Source organism: Molothrus ater, chromosome 11, assembly GCF_012460135.2.
Source record: "Molothrus ater isolate BHLD 08-10-18 breed brown headed cowbird chromosome 11, BPBGC_Mater_1.1, whole genome shotgun sequence".
NCBI lineage: Eukaryota > Metazoa > Chordata > Aves > Passeriformes > Icteridae > Molothrus > Molothrus ater.
In genome coordinates, this window is record NC_050488.2 from 1,626,221 (window position 1) to 1,651,836 (window position 25,616).

General features: G+C 41.1%; 1 protein-coding gene across 5 annotated transcripts in view; it reads right to left on the bottom strand.

The window, feature by feature from the left end:
* The window catches only part of FGD3 (FYVE, RhoGEF and PH domain containing 3), a 92,499-nt gene that overhangs the window by 6,720 nt on the left and 60,163 nt on the right, over nucleotides 1-25,616 (bottom strand). For all 5 annotated transcript variants that reach the window (XR_004981037.2, XM_036390895.2, XM_036390896.2 and 2 more), the window contains exons 5-17: nucleotides 23,967-24,056; nucleotides 22,626-22,762; nucleotides 21,558-21,714; nucleotides 17,562-17,700; nucleotides 16,700-16,758; nucleotides 14,989-15,135; nucleotides 14,229-14,321; nucleotides 12,241-12,320; nucleotides 11,826-11,856; nucleotides 11,250-11,351; nucleotides 7,185-7,247; nucleotides 2,715-2,837; nucleotides 268-420 (exon numbers count right to left, since the gene is read on the bottom strand). Coding sequence is in view for 4 of the 5 variants with exons in the window: in XM_036390895.2 (XP_036246788.1) it covers nucleotides 268-420; nucleotides 2,715-2,837; nucleotides 7,185-7,247; nucleotides 11,250-11,351; nucleotides 11,826-11,856; nucleotides 12,241-12,320; nucleotides 14,229-14,321; nucleotides 14,989-15,135; nucleotides 16,700-16,758; nucleotides 17,562-17,700; nucleotides 21,558-21,714; nucleotides 22,626-22,762; nucleotides 23,967-24,056 (1,374 nt within the window). In the remaining variant the exon portion in view is untranslated. The remainder of the gene's footprint in view (nucleotides 1-267; nucleotides 421-2,714; nucleotides 2,838-7,184; nucleotides 7,248-11,249; nucleotides 11,352-11,825; nucleotides 11,857-12,240; nucleotides 12,321-14,228; nucleotides 14,322-14,988; nucleotides 15,136-16,699; nucleotides 16,759-17,561; nucleotides 17,701-21,557; nucleotides 21,715-22,625; nucleotides 22,763-23,966; nucleotides 24,057-25,616) is intronic.

Consider the following 25,616-nt stretch of genomic DNA (forward strand, 5'->3'; position numbering starts at 1 on the left):
GAAGTCAGAGGGTTTTCCTTTTTTTTGTAAGTTTGGAAGCTGAACCTTAGCTGCCAAACCTGTATGCATCCTTGTGTAATCAGCATCCTATGATGAATGCTTACCATCTACAAACAGCATCCAGGCTGCAAGCATGTTCAATAAGATTTATAGGTCAGAGGATTAAATACCATGGTGGGGCAGAAAAGAAAACAAATTTGATTAGCTTTTACTAAATACACTAAAAAAAGAGAGAGTCTCACAAGGTTTCTTAGCCAAAGACTGTACCTCTGCAGCTAGTCTTTTCTTCTGTTCCCCAACTGCTTCCACTCCAGGGCTGCAGGGGCTTGCTGGGAGCTGCAGGAAACACTCTTTACACACGCGATTATGGCGGCTGTTATCTGCAAGTGGCTTAAACTCAGAGCATTTTGCACAGATCACCTGTAACAGACAGATGGTGTTTAATGGTGTCATGTTTAAAGCACAATCCTTTATCAAAGAATTTGACTTACAGAATGGTTGTTAGTAAAGCAAAATTCAATGAAAGCTAATGTAAATGTAAGATAGAGAGACCAATAGAATATTCACTATATCTACCTCCATTAATAATTAATGTGCTTGTAATCCCATGCCATATACCAAAATACCAAATTAAGGAAAACTTATGTCTTTGGGGAAATACTGTATGACTAACATCATACAACTTTGCTTTTTTTGCCTTTTCTTACAAGCTTTTATAAGTCAAAAAGAGCTTAAGTTGACAAAGCAATTAGTGCTTTTTAATGGTCCTAAGAAAGACTCATTTTCAGAATGAAAGTGGCTGACATTCCTCATCAATCAAGGACATCCTGGAGAACTGAGTAATCCAGAAAGTACCAACTATTTTAAGAACATAGTCCAATATATATTATCCATAAAAATTATTTGTCTGTCTGATCTGTCTCAGCTGCCAAGCGCATGCAATAGCACATTGGGCCCAAGGAACCAGTGCTTGGAAACAATGCTGGATCTTCAGCTCCAGAACCTGTTTTCATGCTAAAAATTTGTCCCTAATACACCTGCTCCAGGGAGACAAACTGTCTCCAGGGTGTCAGCCTGATGGACATCCATTCTGAATTTCTGTACAATAATAACCAAAAACCCACAGCACACACATATGTTGTTATATGGTTCACTGCAAGACTTTATTTACTATATGAGGAGGACTGCCTGAAGTCAGGAAGTGTTACCCAAACAAAAGCAAGACAGCATTTTTAGCAATATGATAGTCTTTCCTTCAGAAAAATTAACTTCTTTAATTCGAATGCTATTGCCACACCACAAGGCATTGCACCAAAAATGATGGTTTAATGATAAATTACTCATTTTATATTTCTTGTTATCTCTTTGTTCCTGGGGGAAAGCCATTATTTCATTTCTTTAGTAGCACTGATTTTGCAATGGGATATTTTAAACCCCAGAAGTGTATTTCATGATTTAATAAAAGCAAACCCAGAAGACTGAAAATCCCAACTCTAGGGTAGAAATGCCTCCTCCACAATTTAATTTCAGTTGCTGAGACTGAGGTTTCCTTTAACACTTTAACTATACATTTAGATCTCTCTGCAGCTGAAAATTTATCTCTACTTCAAATGACTAACGTTATTTAAATAACATTACTCTTAGTTACATTAGGAACACTGAATGAAGTTTCAAATAATTTTGCAGAAATCCATCTCATCTTGGCCATGGTTGATTTACAGAAGAAAAAAAGGGAATTCAGGCATTGATAAATGGCTCTAGGTGAGGTGGCTAAGGGCCTTCAGTAACCCAGCCTCTGGGATGGATTTTCTTTGGTTTTTCAAGCAGGAGGAAAACACTTTTGCACAACATTTCTTTAGGGAAAGAAACGAATAATCACAGAGTATGCTGAGTGGAAAGGGACCCACAAGGATCACCAAGTCCAGCTCCAGGCCCCACAGAGGGCATCCCCAAGCGTCACACCCTGTGCCTGAGAGTGTTGTCCAAAATCTCCTGGAACTCTGGCAGATTTGATGCTTTGACTGTTTCCCTGGAGAGCCTGTTCCAGTGCCTGACCACTCTCTGGGGGAAGAACCTCTTTCTAACATCCACCCTAAACCTCCCCTGACACAACTTCAGGCCTTCCCCTTGGGTTCTAGAAAGAGATCACAGAAAGAGATCAGAGTCTGCCCCTCCTCTTCCCCTCAGAGAAAGTTGTTGACCCCAGTGAGTCTCCCCTCAGCCTCCTCTTTTCCAGGCTAAAGAGAAGAAGTGCCCTCAGCTGCTCCTCACATGGCTCCACTTTGCCATCTTCACTGCCCTCCTTTGGATGCTCTCTAATAGCTTAATACCATCTTTAATACTGCATGTTCAACTGTTCATTTTAGCAGAGCTGCTGTCTGGGTGAAGCAAGGCTGTCTAAAGGCCATTGCTTCTGCAAACAAACTACAACCCCCTCCCCAGATATACGCCCATCCCCACAAAAAGCACCACCTTTCTTTCTATCCACTGAGGCACTGAATTTGCCTTTAAATCGGCACAAACTAGGACCCTTGCACCAGTTTTGCTGCTTTCCCCCCTGATATCCAGAGAGTAAAGCAAGTGGAAAAACCTGCTCTGTCAATGACTTGCCGTGAACCAGGATGTCTTTTAGCCCCTACACTGATAAAATAAAAAGTTGTCTTCTATGGTCTCTGCAGAAGAAACCCAAGAGCTGAGCGTGCTGGGATACTTACAGCCCCACACTGCTTACAATGGTGCCGCCTCTTTGTGATGGAGTTGAAGCTCTCACTGCAGCTCTTACAAGACTGTTTCTCTTTTTCTCGCTTGGATTTGGAAGATTTCCTGGAGGAATCACTCTGAAATTAAAAGTACAAGTATGTGATTAAAAAATAATGGCAACATTGTTCGTAGATCCTCTTTGGGGTTCACAACATTTTAGGAAAGAATTTGCATGACTCTGCTGCTTGCCTCAGCTGGAGGGCTGGTTCAACCATCAGGGATCTCAGGAGGACATAATGTGGTCTCAGCCCCTCTCTGCCCACTCATCTCCTTACCACCATGGAGCAATCTCCTCTCCTTGTTTGTCAGCGCAGAGGTGGTGGAATGGCCAAGGTGGGCATCTCAAGAAAACTTCTCTTCCAGCACTCACCCTTTCCTTTTTCAAGGTGCATGTTGACTTTGTGAGTGCGCTGTAAACTTCCCTCTCTTGGTGGGAAGGAGATGTGAAGATTTGGGGGAAAATGGCTTGACTGAAGAAGTAAATGTATTAGGAGTGGACTTTGCACCACCCAACTTCAAATGCTTAATTTTGAAGTTTTCTTAGTCTCCCTCCCAGCATAAGATGAAGCATAAGGCTCCTCAGGAAGGCAGGGACACCTCTGCCAGGGACCTGCACTCTCTGGGACCTGCTGTCTAGATGGCCAGGCAAGGTTAGCCTCTAAATCCAAGCCAATACCTAAAGTCACTCAGCAAACCTTATTGCACAATTTCCTGATAAATTGAATAGCATTACTGGATCCAGCATAAACTGGACTTCCCATGCCTGGAGGTATTTAAGGCCAGGTTGGATTCAGCTCTGAGCAACCTGGTCCAGTGGAAAGTGTCCCTGCTCATGGTGGAGGCTGTAACGAGATGATCTTTAGGGTCCCTTTCATCCCAAACCATTCCATGATTCTATGATTAACATGCCAACGTGCAGATCACAAAAATACAACATGTCATATAAAGATGTCTTTAAGTGTTTGATGAATGCCAGCAACATTTCACAGTATTTCTCAACATTGTCAGAATACAGTGAGAACAGAAGAGTTTGAAACATTGCTATTGTAGCTGCAGAAAAAAATAATAAAAATTAAAAAGTCTTTATTACTTGGCAAATTCCAGAGAGCTATTATAAAAGAAAGACTTTTTCAACAAAATGTTATTTAACGACTGACACTGAAAAAGAATTTAAAAAATCCCTTTCCATTCCTGTGAAAAAGATGAGACCTTCCCGCACTGGCAGTGCCCTCGTGCCACCCAGTGATGGCTCAGGTGACTTTATCACAGACTCATAACACATGGTCTGAACAAAGAGGCTTTTGCAGCAAACAAGGATACACATTATAACTCACATTGTTCATCCTAGATAAATTTAACAATCACTTTGCAACTGTGTCATTTATTACACAAGCTACTTTATTTACTGCTGATGCCTTTTAAAGGAGGTGCTAACACAGAGCCACCCTCGCTTCAGCATCTTGATAATAATGAGCTTGAATAATTGCCATATTTCTCACCTTTCTCAATATACCCAACTCTGTTTTGAAGCTGCTAAGTCTGACTGGAAAAAACACATAAAATCTGTTCAGAGCCAGGATCTACTTCTTTCAGACTAGGCTGTTTTGACTGCTAATTTGCTTTTACTCTACTGCATGTAACTCTCTAAATCTTGACAGTTTCCTTGAATTTTAAAATTTTGGTGGAAAAATAGCATATATCCCAGCAAGAGGTACAACTCATGTGACTGCAAGATGAAGGCCTATGGCAGGCCTTCTTAGGTGAGCAGACATCTTGAACTTAGTGAACTATGCAGCCTCCATTTGCTTCTGAAATGCAGGGGAGAATCACCAAAAAGCTGGTAGGAGCAGCAAGAAAAGCAGGGGGTTTAGAAGGCTGCTGTTACCATTACTTATTACTTGCTATACAGTTGGAGAATCACGCAGTCCCAGAATGGTCTGGGGTGGAAGTGACCTTAAAGTCCATCCAGTCCCACCCTGTCTTGGGCAGGGACACCTTCCACTAGCCCAGGTGGCTCCAAGCCCCAATGTCCAACCTGGCTTTGGACACTTCCAGGGATCCAGGGGCCTGCCACAGCTGCTCTGTGCCAGGTATTTCATTCTGTCTGGGTTAGCAGGTAGAAATTCAGCCCCAATGTTGTTCATGTGACTCATAAATACAGTCTGACAAGACTCTAACGTGAGCAGACACATGAGCTACAGAGCAGTTTCAATTCTTTTCCTTCTGATTATGCTCTTAGAGGTGTATTTTCCATTTATAAATTAACTACCTGGAGCAACCCACAATGGGGTTGCAATCAGCAAGTGTTTCTGGAAATGCTAACTGTAAGTGAAAAATAATTTTAAATTATATAGCAGATTTTGTACTTTGTATCTTTTAGTTTGTTTCTCTACATGCCAAAATTATATTGGCAAGACTGTGTGTAAGACATTTTCCACAGGCTCACATTTCCTCCTGCATACAGAAGTCTGAGCATAACCTGCACTAGCAGTGCAGAGCAGCAAGAGAATTCAGCAAAGAGGTACCATGATGCAATAGACAAGCAGATGATCCTTCCTGCAATAGGACTTCATTGTCTGGTTATGCAAGCGTGAACGTGAATGCTGAAGAAAATCCCAGAAGCCTCTCAGGCAAGCTGGGGAAGCACAGGAAGGAGCTCCCAGTGTGCTGGCCACCACTACCACCAAGTGGTTTGCACGTGAAGCTGTTGACCACACAATGTATTGCTTGTGCTCTCACTGATCTGTACTAAAGGGATGTCAGCACTAAAAATTCATATTTTCTGAAGCTGCAACTAACATCTTTATTCATTATTCTCTTGATATTATTCATTTTTAGCAAAATTAGAGCCCAGAATCAATATTACAAAATTTAGGGTATTTTTGTCTTTTTGATCAACTCCATATTTTTTTCTATGTCAGGAATTAAATTTTTCTTTAAATACACGATTTAAGGAAAATTACTTAACATATCAAGATATGCTATCATATGTAAATCACTGACACAACAATTTATAATCAACTAAAAAAGATACAAGTTTTTTATTTAATTACAAATAAAATGTATATACTTAAGACCAACCAAAATTTTTATGTAGGCTTGGGGTTTTTTTAATACTTTAAAACATATTTTTTTCTAAGTAGTTCACTAAATACAGCATCTGCAACTCAAGGCACAAAACACTAATCACAAAACTGACTGTAAATAAAGTAAAAATTGTTAAGTGAAAATATTAAGTGAAGACAAAAAATAACCAGCAAGGAGCACACTAATCACAAACCCTTATAACTTGGGTTTTTTAATAGGTCAGTTTGCTGGCTTGTTTAACAGCTTTGAATTGACACTGTGCACTCTACCAGAAGGTTCCAAGCTTGGCCAGAGGTCTGGAGGTGCTGCTAAATGGCTCCTTAGTTCCTAAAATCATCATGCTAATACAAAACATCCTACAGCATGTCTCTACAGGTAAGGGTATTTCTGGTGGTTGGTTGTTCTTGTTGAGGCTAATCTTGAGTAAATTCAACTAACCCTAGGCATTTCCTGAAAATCTTTTATTCTAGAAGAGAGAGATAAGAACAATAAAAAATAGACCTTATTAAGGACTCAAACCCTTGGTTTGATTCAGCAGCAGTTATAGCCATTTTACTGAGCAAAACGAATAATATCTTGAAAGTATATTTTGCTTTCGTGGCAGGCAATGTTTTACAGGCCAGAGATACACAAAAGTACTATCATCTCTTCCTCTGCATTAGCAGAAACATGGAAAGCATACTGTGGAAGAAGTGTTACTCAAAATGTGGTTCTGGAATGAAATCCTGAGTTATACAATGCAACAGCATTAATCAGATAGATTTCCTGGTATCTTTTTGCCGTTCTCCCTTCAATCAGTATAGCTCCCTATCACAATTTAAATACATGCACACAAAACCAACCAACCAACCAACCAAAAAACCACCAAAAATCCTCACAAAACAACAAACAAACAAAAAAGCCCACACAAATCTCCCCCTCTCCAAACCCAGTGCTACAAATTGAAGGAATCAACTCTGATGTGTGTGCAGCATGTATCTACTACTGAAGGAGTTATATTGCTTTAAGAAGTCTATTCATACTTTGAGGAGAAACCTCCTCATATCCAGCACTGTTAATAAAGTAATGTCAACTTTCTAACCCAGCAAATTGGTTGAAGAGTTTATTTCCTGGTTTTTGTGACACATCTGAGCAGGATTCAAATTCCCCGATGCTGCAAATGGCAACTAGCTGTGGGTATAACTTAGCCAGGAAACTGCACAGCTGAGGCCACAGACAGCAGGATATAAACTCTATAAAACCTATATTGAAGTATGATTATTTTTTCCTGCTGTAAAATAAACATAACCCACCTCCCAACACTGCTCTGACTAAAGTATTAGCTTCAAATTACTCACCCCTCCTAATGCACCACCACCATCTGCTCCTGGCATTGATTCAACTGAGCTGGTGCTGGCTATCTGAGGAGAAAGAGAATGACACAGAACAGTTTCAACATGGACATTCTTCCTCAAATATATAGGGAAGAGGGGAAGGGAAGGGAAGGGAAGGGAAGGGAAGGGAAGGGAAGGGAAGGGAAGGGAAGGGAAGGGAAGGGAAGGGAAGGGAAGGGAAGGGAAGGGAAGGGAAGGGAAGGGAAGGGAAACAAGGTGGGGGTGGTGGGGGAAGAGAAAAGAAAGAGAGTTTGCTTTCAGCCCTCAATTCTTTGCTTGTGAGCACACTTTAATTTATAGAATCAGATCACAGAACCATAGAATGGTCTGAGTTGAAAGGGATCTTACAGCTCATCTTGTTCCAGCCCCCTGCCATGAGCAGGGACACCTTCCACTACCCCCAGGTGCACATGTTGCACATGTACTCAGCCATCCTCAAATATGGGGTGGGCTGTGATGTGGATGATTTTACAGATGGCACTGAAGTGCCAACCTTCCTTTGGGTGCAACCTGTTCCTTACATGCTGCAGAAAGCCAGTGCCAAAGTTTGAAGGACACTTCTCTATTGGAGCCTGCCAGCCAGACCAGCAAAAGCTCTGTGAAGGTACTTGATTCTGAGAGGAACAAAATTTACTCTATTAAAACACCACTCCGTTAAGTTTCTCTTCTTCATAATGCATTTCAATCCCTAAATAAATGTGAAGTGACATCTCCATTTATACAGTTATGGAGATGTAGATGTACTAAATACACATAGATGTTTGTATATCTATATATATATTCCTGTAGAGTTAATATATAATATTCATATATCTATATGTATGCCATATATATAGACATATATACATTCAATAGTATTCAATATATATAAAGTGCAAATAAGCTTTGTACATTGAGTATCAAAATCACAGGCTACATTCTAAAAAGAATGGAAAACTACCTAATCTGCAAATGAATTTACAGGGAGTTTGCTAGTTTACACAAGGTTTTCAAACTATTAGATTCTTTATGATAAATTCTCCTGTTATTCCCATAAGTCATTCTTCCTTTGCCAATCAGACAACATCTCTTATTTCAAGATTATCCAAATGGCCAGTACATTTTGGCACTCTGGCTTCATTTCATTTTAAAGCAAGAAGGTTTAATCTCTGTTTGAGTGGCCAAATTGAAGAGCTATTCATTCTGATGCCTCATTGAGTCTATTTATATTCTAATACAATCAATCAACTCTTTAGAACAAGGAAAGGAGCAAATGCATCCTCTGGGACCAGGGCTGTCCCACCCTAGAGCACTTCCTAAGGGAATACAATTGAATTAAGGGAAGCATCACTACTCAGCTCTAACCAGCTATTTCTGCCTCTGCAAAAACCCAGCAACCCTGAGGTGTTCACATCATCTGTTCCTCAGTCCTCTGCAAAGGGGACTCTTTTCACTGGAATCCTAATCAACCCAGCATTTTACTCTGCCTAGTAAAATGACATCTGTGTGCTGTGATGGGACTTGGAAAAAGAAAAATGTGGAGGAAAAACAGGATTTGAAGAAGAGCTTGAGAAAACCCCCAGCAAATTTAGGGAAAAGAGTAAATTACTCCAGTTGCCTATTCAGATCCCCTTGTCTGTTTGTTTATTTGGAATAATGTGCTAAAAATCAAATACCCTCTACTCTTATCAGGAAAATATTTCAAAAGGGCTTCTCCCTTTTACATTACCATTACCACTCACACTGTCTCAGAGCTGGTAACAATACAGTTATTGACATGTTTGTCAGAACCACTCAGATCTATGGGAAAAGAAACAGCGGCATCTAACATTCATGATTTAACTAATAGAAGCATTCTCAATCTCAGATGCTAGAGATGTCACTTCCACAGAGCTCAGCTCTCTGCAGCACTTTTCCTTGCCAGCCTTCCAAGACTGCACAAATTAGGTCTGTCACCACACCAGGTGCCTCCAACTCTTCTGAGATGAAGCAGTGGTGAAAGAGGTCCTTCTCCTTGGGAACATTTTTAGATGGTTTTAAAAACAGCTTTCACAAAGCCTGGAAATGCTGCAGGTGAAAAGGGAGGAACTAAACCACAAAGGAACCCTAAAGCTTTCTAAAAACCCTTCTTAAATTACTACTGCTACCACAAAGTATGGTCAGAGTTGCATGCATTAGTCATGAACTGCAACCAGTCCTAAGCACCGTAACAGAGAAAATGTATGGCCAAGCATGGGAAAAAACCAATTTGACTCTTTTTGTACAGGTTAATTTCTATTAGCTGTTACAGATCCAAACAGGAATCCATGATTGCATATCCATTTATTGAGAGAAAAACAAGGGTCACTTTTCCCTCTAAAGTTGCTGCCCAGTTTTCCATAGATGATATGTCTGGTGGATGCTACCTAGTGCAGTGTATTGCAGTTAGAATGTTCTCAGTATTTGTCCAGTTTTCCTTAGAGAAATACTTTCAGCCTGTTTTAACAGTAATTTCTGTCACATTTAGCTGTGACATCAGTTTCAAAGCTGATTATCTAGAGAAGATAATCTCCTAAAAATGCAGGTTAGTATTCTGGCATTAAAGAAATTACAGTACAGACTGCATTAATATCACAGCCAGGGATAAACCAGACTCCTGCCCTGCTTGGCTTTTATGAAGAGTAGAATATAAGTGGGAGGCTACACCATGAACACAGAAGCAAAATCAAATTTGATTTACAAAGCAAAATAATAATAATGAACTTGACCAGACGCTGTGTTTTAATTACATAGAAAGAAATGAGTTTATTAGTTTGCTTATTGTTTGGGCTCTGAATGCAGCCTGGCTGTGAATGCAGCCATAAGTTAACTGAAAAATATAGGCATGAATTGACTATTTTCTATTTTTTCCCCAAGTATTCTTAGCTGATGAATAGTTCAGGATAAGTAAACTACGCCAGATTCTGAAAATGACTCATTGCTGGCAGCTATCAGTAGCAGTATTCTAGACTCTATGGAGTGTTGAGGAGGTCTTCAAACTGTCAATCTGATTATGTGGGGATGAAAGGCATATCCAACATCTCTCCTGAGGCTCCTGGAAAACCAGGCAGATAAAAAAATCCAGATTTTTTATCTGAGTCACCAAATCAGTCCTGAATATCCAAGGAGAGATGTCAAAAATGGTTAGGTACCAAAACAAAAGAACCCCAAACAAACAATTTAGTTGGCAGGGAATGGGGAAGATAAAAAGCTCCCAAAGTTGAATCTCTGTAGATAGACCAATGGACCTTCTCTCCCTCTGCTCCAAGATCTACCATCTTGGTAGATGTCATAAAAGTCATAGGCAGCACCATATGATATTCCTAAATATTTTGCTCTCTCAAGACCCATTCCTCTTTAGTTTGTAGCAAATGCCTGTGCTAAGGTTATCACCATCATTTTCAAGTTGAATGGAGAGATATGGTCCTGATGTCAATACTTCTAAAACAAAATTCCTAGCAAACACAGAGTGATACCATATGGCTGTAGAGAAACAATAAACTTTCAAGACTATACTACATATTTAGCTGAAGAGTGTTTTTCTGAAATATATATACTATCTAGAAGAACTGTATTTCAAGATCCTTTTAAAATGCATAATTTTCCTTCCGAGTCTTTAACATATTTTAAATAATAATAAAATAACATCAAAGAAATAATCCCAAAATGCATCTCTGATGAGATGGGGAAAAGTAATGAACAATATCTCTCAGGGACACAAATAAAATTCCAGACTGCTAAGCACTTAAAACATTGAGGAATTATACCTGTTCTGCTAAAAAAAGCCACCAGCCTGGAAAATATGCCTGATGGGTCTCTGGCAATTGAATTGTCCTGGGTAATTTATTCTGTATCTGCATGGCTGACTAACTGTGACTGATAGACATTTGAAAGCCAGAGAAATGGAGATTACTGCCCTGTAATGTCATATAAAAATCCAGAACAAGACTACACTATTTTAAAGTTAGCTGTGCAAGTCTCAACTGCTGGTAAAACTGTTCTGGCAAAGGAGAACGAAGCACTGGTACTTACTGAGGAATCAGGAGGATGCTCCTCCTCTTGTGAAAAAGAGCTATTGAAAGCTCTGAAGGTCTCACTGTTCTGTTTGTGCTTTTCTATTGTGGCTTGAATGACCTGAGACAAAGATGTCAGCAAAGATAAGAAGCATCACAAAAAAAAAATTCTCTCATAGGAAGATCACTTGGTGAAAAACCCTTACACTTGTATAAATGAAAGGGACACTTAAAAACCTTAAGTGGTGGTGTTAAACCCATTATTGTTTCAGTTAAAAACTAAGACTGCCATCAGACAGTATTTCTACAAGTCAAACTGGAAGAATATACAAGGTCTGATGCCTCAGTCTCTTCTCATACTGGGCTTGAGGAATGCAGGGAAGGGGAGCCCAGCTGGAGCCCCCAGATACTTTCTGGGGCCAGCTGGTCAGCACCAGGACCCTGACTGAGTTCCACACTTCTCCATGAGCAACTCCACCACACTGGCCCACCCAGCTTCCCTGCACAGCCACATTAATTCAGAACCCCAAAACGATGATTTCAAATGCTGCCTGCATGGTGATTGCCCTCCTTATCATTGGTGCTTTGTACTAACATGAATCCATTCCCTCTTCTCCTCTTCTGTCCTGTTAAAACAAAAGAAAAATAGAGAAAACATCATCGTTCTACTTAAAATATTTTCAGTAAATTCAATTCACAGCTTCACAGCTTTATATCCATTAGATTTTTAGCTTTGCTACCCACTATTTAAAAACATTATTGATAATTATTCACAGTAATTATTACCAAATGCCAAAAATACTTGAATTGTTGACACAGTGGACCCTACAAGCACTACTATAAACACTGCATTCAATAAAGGCAATCAACACACTTTGACTTAGGACCAACATTCTCTTACATATCTGTTACCCACCTCTGCTGCTCACCTCATGATTTAAAGCTCTGTCACACTAGCACAGCCCGTAGATAAATTTCACAAACCTTCAAAGACAGAACAAGTATCATACCTGGCTTGCAGTTCCAACGATCTCTTTTTTCCTGTTATGGAAAATGTATGAGCCACATTTTGCTTGGCAATTTCTTGGACCTGTAAAAAGCACATCAGCTTTTTTACTCATTGAACTTGTCTTTCCAACATTTTTAATGACTTACAAATACAGTCATTCTTAGAAATGCTTAGTCAAAAAGATCATTTGGAATAAAGTATAGAAGTAGAAAAAATAAGGGACTGTTTCCATAGTTACCTGTCTTGCTACAAAACTCGCATGTCTGTATCACCAATCAGACTCCTATGGCAGGTGGGGGGGTGTGTCAGCCAGGGGACAAGGTAAGGCACTCAATCCAAACATGTCACACAGTCACCATTACTATGCTCCCTTTTTGAATGATTCTTATAAAAATTTCAAAAGCCCAGCTGTCAGAGACTGAAATGTTATAATTTATGTCTTAAACATCTTCATGAAAGACTTTTGCTTGTTATAGCAAAACTAAAAGATGCAGAGAAAACCACCAAAACAAAAGATGCAGAGAAAACCACCAAAACCCTGAATGGAGCCCTACACTGCTCATTGATGAAGATAAGATAAAGTGATTTAGGGGAGAAGAATACATTCAGAGAGAGATCAAGCTTAGCACCTTCAGGGTGGAAGTCACAGCCCCAGGGCTATCAGCTGCTAGGCTTGAACAGACCCTCACACCAAAGGGTGGGGGGAGGAGAGGTTTTGGGTGTGTGATGAAAAAACCTCTGATTCGAGCAGTGAACACCCATCCTCTGCTGTGCAGAGGAGCTCAGCTGTGGGCTCCTTCACCCTGGCAGAAACCGCATCCACATGAAGGACAGCAGAGTCATGGTCCATCAAACACCCTCCTACAAAGGGGTCCCCAGACCCTGCACCAGAGATGATGCAACAGATCCATAGTGTTGCAAAGGACAGTGTCAAATATGCCCTACTCAGGGAGGCATGTGGGTGTTCCCACCTGACCCAAGCCACTTTATCAATCCACTGGATTCCCTACTTTCCAGCGACAGGTGGCAGGGGGACCCTCACCACCAAGAACAGCAGATGGAGGGGAGCAATGAGATGTTGTTGGGACCCTGGGAAGTGTGATATGTTTCCACCTAACTGGTGTCACCTTCTCCCTTTCTCCCCACCCATGCACACCTCTTTTTCTATTTCTTATTTTCTCTTTCTTTCTCTTTGCCTCTTTTACTAATTAATAAAATATATCACTTTTTTTTGGCATCAACATTGAACTTCATTTGGTTTTAATCAAGTTTTGGGATATATTTTGAACCTTTCTGGGTTCGATCCATTTTATTCACAGAGGCTTAGTTTCCTTTGGTCTTCTGTGTTAAACTGGTTCATAACACCAACCAACCAAAAAAACCCCAAAAGAGATAAAATCATAGAATCACTAACGTTGGAAAAGAACATTAAGATCCTCAAGTCCAACCATCAAAACAGCACCATCACATTCACCACAAAACCATGTTCTCAAGTGCCACATCCACATGTTTTTTGAACACTTCCAGAGATGGTGATTCCACCTGGGCAACCTGTGCCAGGGCTGGAAAACCATTTCAGTGAAGAAATATTCCCTAATATCCAACCTAAGCCTCCCCCGGTGCAACTTGAGGCCGCTTCCTCTCATCCTGTCACACGTTAGAAGAGGCCAACCCTCACCTGGCTACACCCATCTTTCAGGCAGCTGTAGGAAGTGAGAAGGTCTTGCTCCTTATCTCCAGAATCCCCCCATCTCCCTCATCAGACTTGTGCTCCAGACCCTTCCCCAGCTCTGTTGTGCTTCTCTGGACACACTCCAGCACCTTAAGGTCTTTCTTCTTGTGGAAAAACTGCATTGATCCAAAGTGATCCAAAGCTAGGTTTTAGAATTCTACTATATTTTTACATTCATACAATGTTATGTATTTAGATTCAGCAGGGATCCAAAGCTATCAAGAACATTAAAAAAAGAGAAAAGAAGAGATACAAACCTGCAGTCCTGCAATGTCCATCTTCTCTCGGACACTGAACTTCTGGCCGATCAGCCTCAGTTTTGGCACACAGTACAGCACCATGCTGTTAAACTGCAATGAGGCAAGAGTTTAACTTAGGCAGTTACATGCTAGACACAGCCTGCACTGTGAAGGTTTAGGGCTCTGGTGTGTTTTAATCTAAGAGATAGCTCTCAAGAAGAGATTTAAGGTGAAAGTGAGACTGATGGATCATTACTGAAAGAAGTGGGCAGACAGAAACACCTCAGCCAGTCACTTCTCCCTTCTGGCCCTCCCTCTGAATTGGACTTCCTTGAAAGCATGAGAGCTCTTCTCCCAGTGCCAGTGAGAGCTGGCCATCTCCTGCAGCGAGGTGGTTTGGCTGGAAACCACCTCCTGTGGCACTCTGCAAAAACTCAGCCTCTGAGGAGGGAGATGGAAAAGACCCCTTTGGGCCAGTAAAGGCACAGCATGAGAGAAAGAAGGAAATCCTTGAGCAAAAAACTACAAGAGAAAACTGCTGCTCAGAAGGAGTAGCTGGGCTCAGCTGGTGAATGCTTTTTGTCTTTAAGCTTAGGAAGATGTAAACATACCACAGAATCATAGATTCAAAGGATGGTTTGGGTTGGAAAGGACCTTAAAGTCTATCTCCTTCCACTGCCTGCCATGAGTAGGGACCCCTTCCACTAGACCAGTGTGCTCTAAGGCCCATCCAACCTGAGCACAGCCCTGAAAATAATAAAGCAGCTGAAACACTCACCAGGAATAAATACCTATCCTGTGCTGTGCCATTCTTCGCTGAAAGTTTCTGAATTTGTCCTTCTTTAATGAGCTCGTTGGCTGGGTTAACAATATCCTCTTCACCACCCAGGCGCTCATAGACTTCCAAAAGCTTGTGCATCTTTTCCTGCCAGTACAAACACCCAGCAATTTAAATTAAAAAAAAAAAAATTATTCCATGTGGTCTATTTTCCACTCTTTAATTTCTGTGGTAAATGTATGTAAGTTGAAAGAAAACAGTCTTTCACTTCCACTATAGCTTTGCATTTATATTAAAACACGTTGCATATTCTTCAGTGCTATTCCCCACTCTGGATTAGTCATACTGGATTAGTTATACTTGGATTGTACCATTTAATGACACTTTGAGATAAATTTATTTGATACTTTTAGACTATTACTATTCAACACTAAATATGTATTATAGAATGACAAAGGTTGAAATAAATCTCTAAGATCATCAAGTCCAAATATTAATCTTTGGAACTTTAGAAGCAATATCCAATAAAATCACTGGCCAAGCTGGAGACCTGTATGCTACCAAATAATGGAAGCATGATTTATTTCTTTTACTGCACCACAACAAGAGTAAGCAGCCAATAATTAATTCAACCATCCACTAACTTTTGGGGATTTTGCTACAGCATTCACTTTCCTTTCAGTCTGGCTTGGACCTCAAGCAGCAAAATTATTATAACAGCCTTTTCCAACGGGTTCTTGTGTACTAACAGAAAAAGCAACCGACACAGAAACCAATGAGCCAATGAGTTGTTTCATATTCCTGATATCTGCAGAGATACTGTAAAAAGCTCCCAGGAGTTAAGAGGCCCAAATCCAGAAAAATTTCCACCAAAATATATCCTTATCAAGAGAACATGCCAGACTCAAATAGAAACAGATGGTTTCCTAACTATGTTTTCAGACATACTGGAAATACACAGACATCAGCTGGCTACTTCCCCATAGCAGCCACAGGAAACATGGTCTCATGGTGTCCCCACCAGCTGAGAGAGGAAGTAACGGTCTGATAGGGAAGTGAATATAAACCTTGAACCTAAGCCAGATACACAGCATTTCAGGTCTGTTTGATACAAAATGTCCTGAGACACCTGGGTGCACCAAAGGGATAACATCTGCAGCTGTAAAGCCCATTTACTTTAACGGTAATGCACTACCTCTTCTATATTAAAACCTGTGCTAATGTCCAACATCTCCACATCTGACTGCCCAGCTTTTGAAACACAGCTTTCTGAAGCTACTGATGCATGCAAAATGCACATTCTGTGCACTTAAGATGGGCCAAAATCAAATCAAAGCAACCTTCATTCTTCTGTTGAAGAACTGTAGGACTAAAAAAACAGTGTGAAAATCTGCAAGGACACCTTGTGAATAGGCCTAATTGGAACACTTTCAACACTTTTCAAGGACAAGCAAATAACAAGTTTTATGAAGACTTCCTTTTTCAACTCATTGGGTCCTTAAGAATGAGGGAGATGGAATTTAAGCCAAACAAGCCACAGAAAACTGCATTTACAATAAAAAGGACTCAGACATCCAACACATGTTTAAAGCCTGAGTGACAGGCAGATATTCCTCTCCAGTTACCGTGCTGAGCCTGTAGCACTGGGAGGCCTTCAGTTTAGACAAGTGTTTCAGTCAGATCACGATTCCATTCTGGAATTGCTACTCACCATCTTCCGGATGGCTGCATTGGAATGGTTTGCTGCTGTCGATATCAGCTCCAGTGACTCTGCAATAAAGGTACCAACAGTTATGCATTCTCTAGATTATATCTTTTAATAGCACCTTGGGGGACAGGTTCACCTCTCTGAGTAGTTTGTCCTTCAAAATTGATGATACATAAGCAATTATAGACACAATCAGTTCTGCCTGTTCAACTGATCTATGTTTCATCTTTCTCTCCTAAAAATCTAGATGAGCCAAAGCACACAGTGACAAAGAACCCTCACTTTCTAGGAATCACCTATTAAAAGTCAAGTTTCACTTAAGTCTTCCCAAGCATATTTTTAAGATTGTTTTCCTAAAACAGGGATTATGGTGATATGCCTGTTTATGGTGATATGGACACTCTTTTGGTTGAGAGCAAAAACTCCTTGTAATCAAGAGAAGTCCACTTCTCCTGTTTCACCATATAAACAGAGTCTATCTGGCTTTCTTGGCAAGAAATACACATTTAAATTCAATACAAATTTAAAACCATTCTTCCTTTCTTCCTCTGGCTACTGCAAGGATGTCTTCCTGTCTTTGTCCTTAGCCACACAATGGAGTAAACAAAAATTTAGATGTTCTACTACAGCAAACTTCAACATATTGTCACTGTTTGTTTGCCAAAGCTGCTTTCATTCCTAGAGCAGGTATTCCAACCGTTTTCTTCTCAACTCCAAAAGCATTCAAAATCCCTTTGTTTGGTAATAAGTTGATTAATTCAAATCTCCATTTCTACCATAGTCCTGGCTGTAAGTATCTGAACACACAAAGAAAAACTCCCCAGGATTTCATTGTGCTTTTAAACAGAGAGGCGTTTACATGTACTTTCAGCATCTTTCCTGTCTGGAGATTCTTCTGGAAGTTTCTTTAAATAGTCCTTCAGGAGAAGCTCATAACGAGGAATCCTTTGCACTGGTTCAAGCATATGATGCTGCAAAGTCAGGTTTCCACACACCTCCTGTTTCTGTAATGGAGAGAAAACAAGAACAGGAGGGTTTGATTTTTTTCTGCCTTTGGTATATAACAGAATGAAAAATGACCATTCACATACAGCCAGAAGAGTGTACAGGAGCTTCTCAAGCCATCATAGGTCGACAGGCTCATTAGGTTGGAAAAGACTGAGATGATCGAGTCCAAACATAAACCTAACACTGCCAAGGCCAACTCAATCAAGTCCCCAAGTGCCACATCTGCATGTCTTTTAAATCCCTCCAGGGACAGTGATTCCATCACTGCCCCGGGCAGCCTGAGCCAGGGCTGGACAACCCTCTCCATCAAGAAATATTTCCTAATATCCAACCTAGACCTTCCCCTGGCACAGTTTGAGGTCATTTCCTCTTGTCCTGTCTCTTGTTTGCTGGAAGCAGAGCCCAGCCTACCCCACATCTGCCCCTTCCTGTCAGAGAGTTGTGCAGAGTGAGAAGGTACCTCCCAAGCCTCCTTTTCTCCAGGCTGAGCCCGTTCCCCAGCTCCATTTCCTTCTCTGGACACATTCCAGCCCCTCAAGCTCTTTCTTGTTGTGAGGGGCTCAAAACTGACCCCAGCATGTCCAGCACAGGGGATGGGCATTGCCCTGGCCCTGCTGCCACACCAGTGCTGAACAGCCCAAGGTGCCCTGGTCCTTCTTACCCACCTGGTTCAGCCACTGCCTGTTCAGCCACTGCCACCAGCACCCCCAGGGCCTTTCCAGGCCCTCTGGCTCAGCCTGGAGCTGCAGGGGGTGTTGTGACCCAAGGACAGGACCTGGCACTTGGCCTTGTTCAACCTCAATCGCTGGCCTATGATCCAGCCTCTCCAGAGCTGGAGAGCCTGAGAGCAGATATCAGAGCTGGCAGCTTTTATGTGAATCTTCATCCCATGTCAGGCATTTTCTGCCGATATGCAACTATCTTCTTTCAGAAGGCTCAGAAAAACTTTTCCCATCCATGGCCCTGTGCAGCATTGTTCTCCCAACTTCATGAAATCACAATGACCCCAGGAATGTATTGCTTGCCAGAGCTTACTGTATGAGCAGTAGGCACACTGCTCACACATCAGCTTTGAAAGGCAGAGCTCTCTCAAATTCTGCTTCTTTTGCACTTGGCCAAGAAGGGGAGGAGATTTGAGTCTGGTTACACAAAACATCATCCAATAAGGCACCAATGTGCTCTGCATACAATGGCACTGAGTATTGCAGTGTACTTGTTTTCATAGGATCCTGCGAAGCAAAAGAATATTTTCATTTAAAAGAGGAGAGATGAGAATCCACAAGAAGTTGCTGCTAGTGATGTAATCTGACTCCACAGCAGCATGTTAACCACAGACACACACAAGCTCTTCTACACAGCATTATTTTTACATCAGCCCACTAATGTGGTCTGCTCTCATGTAAACAACCTCTCTATAACCATGTTAATTTCACTGTGTATTTCTCAGAGAAAGGAACTTCTTTCAAGTATCTGCAATTTCCTCATAAATATTCCAGCCCACACCACACTGCTGACTCGCTCCATTCTCACAGCAAGACTGGAGATAATGGGATGAATGTCTGAAAGAAAAATATTAGCTTTCTTTCCAGAAATTCAAAGGACTAAATTTGATAAGTCACAGTCATCAACTTATTAGTAACATTTGATTTTTGTTTTCTGCTTTCCCTAATTTAACATAATTAGTAACAGTGAATGCCTAATGCTGTATATTATATATACACTACTCCATTAGCAGCTTAGGTAGACAGTGCATCCCTGAAGGATCACAACACACTTCAACTGGTATGTTGAAAACTATCAGTGGCTTTTGATAGTGCAGAGATATGTCAAATAAGTGGACTAAGCATTCTGGGTCTAATCTCTGCCTCCTGCAGCTATAATCACCGAGCAACAGAGCAAAAGGTGCTGTGTAGGTGTGACTAAATAACCTACAGTGCCCTTCTGTCATCAGCAGGCTTCCGAAGTGCATCTCCTGCCTGCATTGCCAGTGCCCACACTGCCTGGCAAGAGTTCTGCTCAAGCAAGAGCAGAGCTGCCCATGGTCTGGAACCAGTGTAGACCAACAGGTGACATACATAATTTATGTTGGAACTACTTGGTGGGAAGAGACAGTTGCCTGTGCTGTAGGGAAAACAGTCCCAAATGGATTACCCTGCAGAAAGTCATGGCTTGCCACAGGCTGAGGACAGCAAAACACAGTGCTGGTGTGCATGCCCTTAGTGGGAGCAGGATGGGTACAGACAAAAAAGGGGTAAGAAAAGGTCCTGTGGAGCAGTAGCATGGCAGGAAAGGACCTCCCCCAGTCCTTGTTTCTCCAAACTTCTGTCTTGAGTCCCTGACACAGCCCTAAACCTCCACTCAGGGCCTCTCCTCTCCCAGCTTGCTAGGGGATTACTTGATTCCCGACAGCTGGCCCAGCACAGTCCTCCCATTTAGGGCAGGCAGCTGTGCTCCCTGTTCAGCTTAACCCACTCCTTGCCAGCCCTTCCTTCCCAAAGGATGGTATCTGCCTTCCAAAGACTGGCAGAGGGATGCTTATGAGCATCCTGGAGCCTGCATCCATTCAGCTGGCCCAGGGGACGAGTGGGATAGAACAGTTTTATGGATACATCAGCATAACCAGAGCTCTTCCCCTCTCCCTGCGCAGCTTTTTGTGCAATTATGAGAAAACACATGAAAATCCATCTCAAGCATCCTCCTGTGGAGTTGTGATCCTGAGAGCTGCTTGCCACTTTGGAAGCCTCAGAAAAACCAGACAAACAGTAGATGCTGTTAGTGACATATCCAAACTTAAGCACACCCACCTCAGAATGAAACTGTATTTAATAAAAAAAAAAATTAAAGTTAGAAATGAGGAAGACAAATTCAAAAGAGTCAGAATTACTGGGCCAAGGGTGAAGTTTAATTCTGTGATCAGATACTCCTCTTAAACCACAGAATCACGGAATGGTTTGGGTTGGAAGGGACCTTGAAGACCATCCAGTCCAACCCTCATCCACTGTCCCAAGTTGCTCCAAGCCCCATCCAGCCTGATCTTGAACATTTCCACGGATCCAGGGGCAGCCACAGCTTCTCTGGGCAGCCTGTGCCTCACCACCTTCACAGGGAAGAATTACTTTTCAATATCCCATCTAACCCTGGCCTCTGTAAGTTTAAAGCCATATTTAAAAAAAAAAAAAAAAAGTTTGAGTGGAATAAAAACTGTGTGTGAAATCTATGTACCAGAAAAAGAGAAGAAAGGAATGCCACTAAAATGGTGTAATTTTAGTATGTCTTATTATCTTGACAATGTGTGTCATTAACTGGGAAACAAATAAATACACTGAATTAAGTGAGGATCTCTCACTCCTGGTTCTAGCCAGCAGAGAGTTAATTTTTTCCAGTAGCCAGGAGGGGTGTGGCCAGGGCCTCAGTGTTAGTGGATAACACCTCAGGTCATTGCTAGGCTGGAAGAGAGGGCCTCATTTCAGAGAAGGTTCCTTATGGTGGAGCAAGTTGGCACATGGAGCAGTTTGGGTGATGCTGGTCCTGACTGGAGGGAGTGGTTTCGGTGAGTAGCTGCAGCTGGATTGAACTCTGCACTCTCTTTTTGGTACACCTTTATTTTTGTTATTAATATTGTTGCTCTTACTGTTAGTTTTCTTATCTCATTGTTTCCAGTAAATTGTTCTTACATGATTTTTGCTTTTTGTGCCTCCAGCTCTCCTCTTCAGATGCTCCAGAAGGAGGGGAAAAGGGCAGTGGGGGGGGAAAACAAAGGAGTAGCACCGTGGTTTTGGACTCTCTAAACTGGGGATTATCATTCCTAAACCATTACAATCTCCAAGTCCTATTATGCAAATTAAAAACATACCTGTATATTCTGAACTACATCTTTGAATGGAGAGGACCGCTGCATACATGTGTTCACTATGTCCATTGCCCTGTCAAAGTTCTTTACATACTCTCCATACATTTTCAGAAAAGGAGCAAGTTTCTGCAGGATATCTCCTAGCCGTGGGTTGACGCTCCTATGGTAAAGAGACAGGTAAGTACTGAAATCTCTGGAAATGAATGGTATCTTCAGAGAGAAAACACAGCTGTAAGATTTCCACAGTTGTCTCCCACATGCACAAGCATTTACACATATGTGCAATCAAGACAGGCTAAGTTCAGTTTATGGTAATCTATGCAATATCCTAGATCATAGATATGGTAATCTATGCAATATCTTCTGTTACAGTTGTCCCTGCAAGTGCAAGCCAGGCACAGAGGTGCTGAGACTCATTTACTCCTTCTGGTCACTGACAAATGTGTGAAGACTGGACTCAGACAAGACAGAGGCAAACTGTGGTCCTGTCTTGATCAATCATGGGACCTGGAAAGGTCAGCACTATCTGCACCTGCCACTGCAGGACACCATGCACCCAATGTGTCCCCTCAAATTGGGTTTCCTAGATCTGACTTACAATTAACCTTTCTACCTATCACTGTGTTTCTGCCTGATCTACAGCTTACAGCATCACAGAATCATTAGATTTGGAAAAGACCTCTAAAACCAGTAAGTTCTACCTTCAACTTCTTATAGTAGCCAAATTTGAAATGGTATTTGAAAATATTTATTTCAGCTATAGGGCCAAAAGAAGCAATTTTATTCCTTCCTAGTACTGTAATTTCATAGTACTGCAATAATAGGAGAGTGGGAATGCAGTAATGAAAAACAGCTCTAGTAATACTTCCAACTAAAAAAATGCTCACAATATATTCTGGAAGTTTTGAGTGCTCAGGCCTACTCCTTAAGTCAGAAATGTTTGAGAATTAGTAAAGAACTAACGTAACTACTGCATTAAACAATAAAAAATTTGGAATTAGACTAGGCCTTATGGTTGCTACAGTTTCTTGAAAATGTATTTTTTAAATAATTGTAATGACAGCTACCTACCATTCTTGTGTAATTCTTGTTTTGAGCTCAGGAAGAAGAAATTGTCCATGGAAACAATAGATGGAAGAAATATTTGAGAAGATGCCTGTTATCACTTCAGATGAGATCCCTGCTTCGGACAATTTAGTGCAAAAAACCTGCAGAAGGAAACAAGACAGTACCAACATTTTTAACAAAAATCAGTCCTAGATATGCTGATTTTAGATTGCAATTTTGCAAAGCTGACTGCTTAGAACAGAGCTGCAGATTTTGACCCCTGGTAGCCAGTCCTTGGAGTCTTAAGGAGGTTCACAGAATTTAAGCGTGCTGTCACCCAGAGTTAGATATACCACTAAAGGCTATTGAAAAAACTAGGAAAATTTGAGCTATAATTCAGAAAAGATTGAAATGACTGAGAAGATCAGACATCTCATATTTGAGTGCAAGCTGCAAACATCATTCAGTCCCTGAAAAGCATTTACTGCTATTTACACAAAGTAAAATAAATAATGTGATTGGGTTTTTCTCAGTAGGAAAAATTACACTATACTGAACAAAAGGAAAAGACATTCCCTAGATTTCTATGGTCCAGAAACAGTTTCTGTTAATCTAATACAAGCACTGTAAGTCTTCCATACAGCTCCAAGAGTTGTACGGTGAATCATTCTCCAAGTTACAGCTTCTAACAGTATTTCTTGCCAGGTGACAGTTTTCTATTTTTTTTTTCTTCTACTCATTTTTAAAAAGCACTTTGCTAGAAATGTGTCTCATCCCCATTTTTATTTCTTTCCTGCATATTCATGGGTTTTTTCTTTGAGGCAATTATAGAAATGTCAGAATTGTGCAGTGTCAACTCAAAGTCTATGGGGAAGAAAGTTCAGACTCATCACACCAGTTTCACTTCATCCCCATGTGTAAACATGATGGGCAACAATTACAAAACAGACTGGTAAAAAATAGTTTGCTGTAGGCTCAGGGCTAACGCACGTGGCCCAATTTTAGTAAAACTTCAACTTCTTGCACATCAAAGAGCAATCACAGATTTCATCATTTCTTAGTGCCTTCATTATCCCTGTGATTTCCTCTCCCCATACACCCAGGGAGGAACCAAATGCTGGCAGTGTCTGTGTCTTGGACTGCTGCTTTCCCATTTCCCTTTCTGCCATCCCAATCCTCTGTTTCCTTTCAGAGAACCCTCTTGCTCAAAGCTCACATCTGGGATCCACAGCACACAGCCTGACAAGCAAACTCCATCTTCCACCTACACACAGCATTTGTACTGAGCTACAGCTTAGGCAATGGACAGGAGACATCATTGCTGCTCACTGAAAAGAAAGGAGAGTTAATTCAAAATGGAATTACCTGGTCCAAGAGATGGAGTCTTTTAACATACGCTTCTTCTGTGTGGAGCAGCTCATTGGCGATGTTGAATAGCTTCTGGGGCTCTGTACACTGAAAAAAAAGTCACAAATGACACAATCCATCTGCATCTCCACACCTAAGTTCCACTAACTCTTCTATTTTTCATTTTGTCAGTGGCCAAAATCCTACTAGCAGAGGAGCCTGGAGTGAAAGAGGTTAACACATTTCAGAATCTGCCCCACATCTCTCAAAAGACCACTCTGCTCCAGAGATATTTTAATGCTGTTTTCTGAAAGAGCAATTAGTAGTGCAATCAGTGTCTGGTCAGGACATCACTTGAGTTCATTACGGCTTTATAAAAAGAACCAGAAACATCCTCTAAACCTGGAAATAAGTCTAGTTAATTTGAAAAATAAGGCAATAGACTGTAAATCAACTGTTCTCATTTTTGGATTCAGGTCCTGTAACTAAAATGAAAACTAGAAACCAGGCTGTTTGGCGAGATTTCTACCCTTGCCAGCACAGCATTACTCTCTATGGCATATTTCTAAGATTTTTGTGCAGCTTTATACACACGCCAGTTCCCTGGAAAGAATTTTCTTCAAGGTAACCCAAATTACTCAGTGAAGCCTTTCATTAAGCTCATAATAAAAAAAAAAAAAGAGAGAGAGAGAAAGGACTACTTAAAAACTCTAAATACAGTTTTAAAGCACTGACTTTAGGCACTGTTCAGCCAAAAGCTACATAGACCCTTCACTCACTAAGTGCTTAATAATACCTGAATTACTAGAATACAGGCTTGAGCTTCCCAACAATCTTTTAAAGTGTTAGACTTTAAATACCATGCCAACATATAATGAAACCAGTCCAGAACAGAGTGTTGGCTGGCTTGCGTTCAGGAACATAAGCATGGAAAATGGGCAGCAAGGATGATCAAATGTAGGGAAACTATACTGGGCTGGATCCAGAAAAAAAAGACAAATGCACTGAAGGGAAGAGGTGCATTAACGATTCCTGGAATGAAGAACATTGACTGGGTGCAATTAATCACTATTTCTATGGGAAAACTGAAGGGCATCAAATAAAATCACCAAGGTTCCGCTTCCTCAAGAAACACAACATTGCTGGCAGTAACCTTCACACAGGTTCACAAAAGAACCAGAAATATCCACAGAGGAAAGATTTAGCTGAAGTCTATTAAACACATGGGGCAATTTCCAGTTCAGGAAGTACCTGGGCCTGTCACCAGTAGCAGTGCTCCATCCGAAATGTCTGTCTCTGGTGCTCACATTTGGGGCAAAGACTTGTAGATATAACCCTGTGAGCCACCATCAGATTGTTGGAAAACATCAAATAAAGGGTCTCTTTAAGCTTCTTCAACATTACCTTGTTTTGTTTCCAAATGAAGTTGATGAGAAAAATTTAAACACCTGCCCTCCACACAGATTCAGACAAACTGCAGTACAACTGAAAACCTCAAAGGTTTTTCAAAGAAAGCCATGAACTCCAACAAATCAGACCCACAATTATCCTGCATGGAATGAGGTGCCACTTGGCATGAAGTACCCATAGCTCCAAGATGTAAGTATTATTGAAGGAAAGTGAATAGCTTTTGAAGCAACATCAGACTTCCTTTGAAGCAATCCAGGC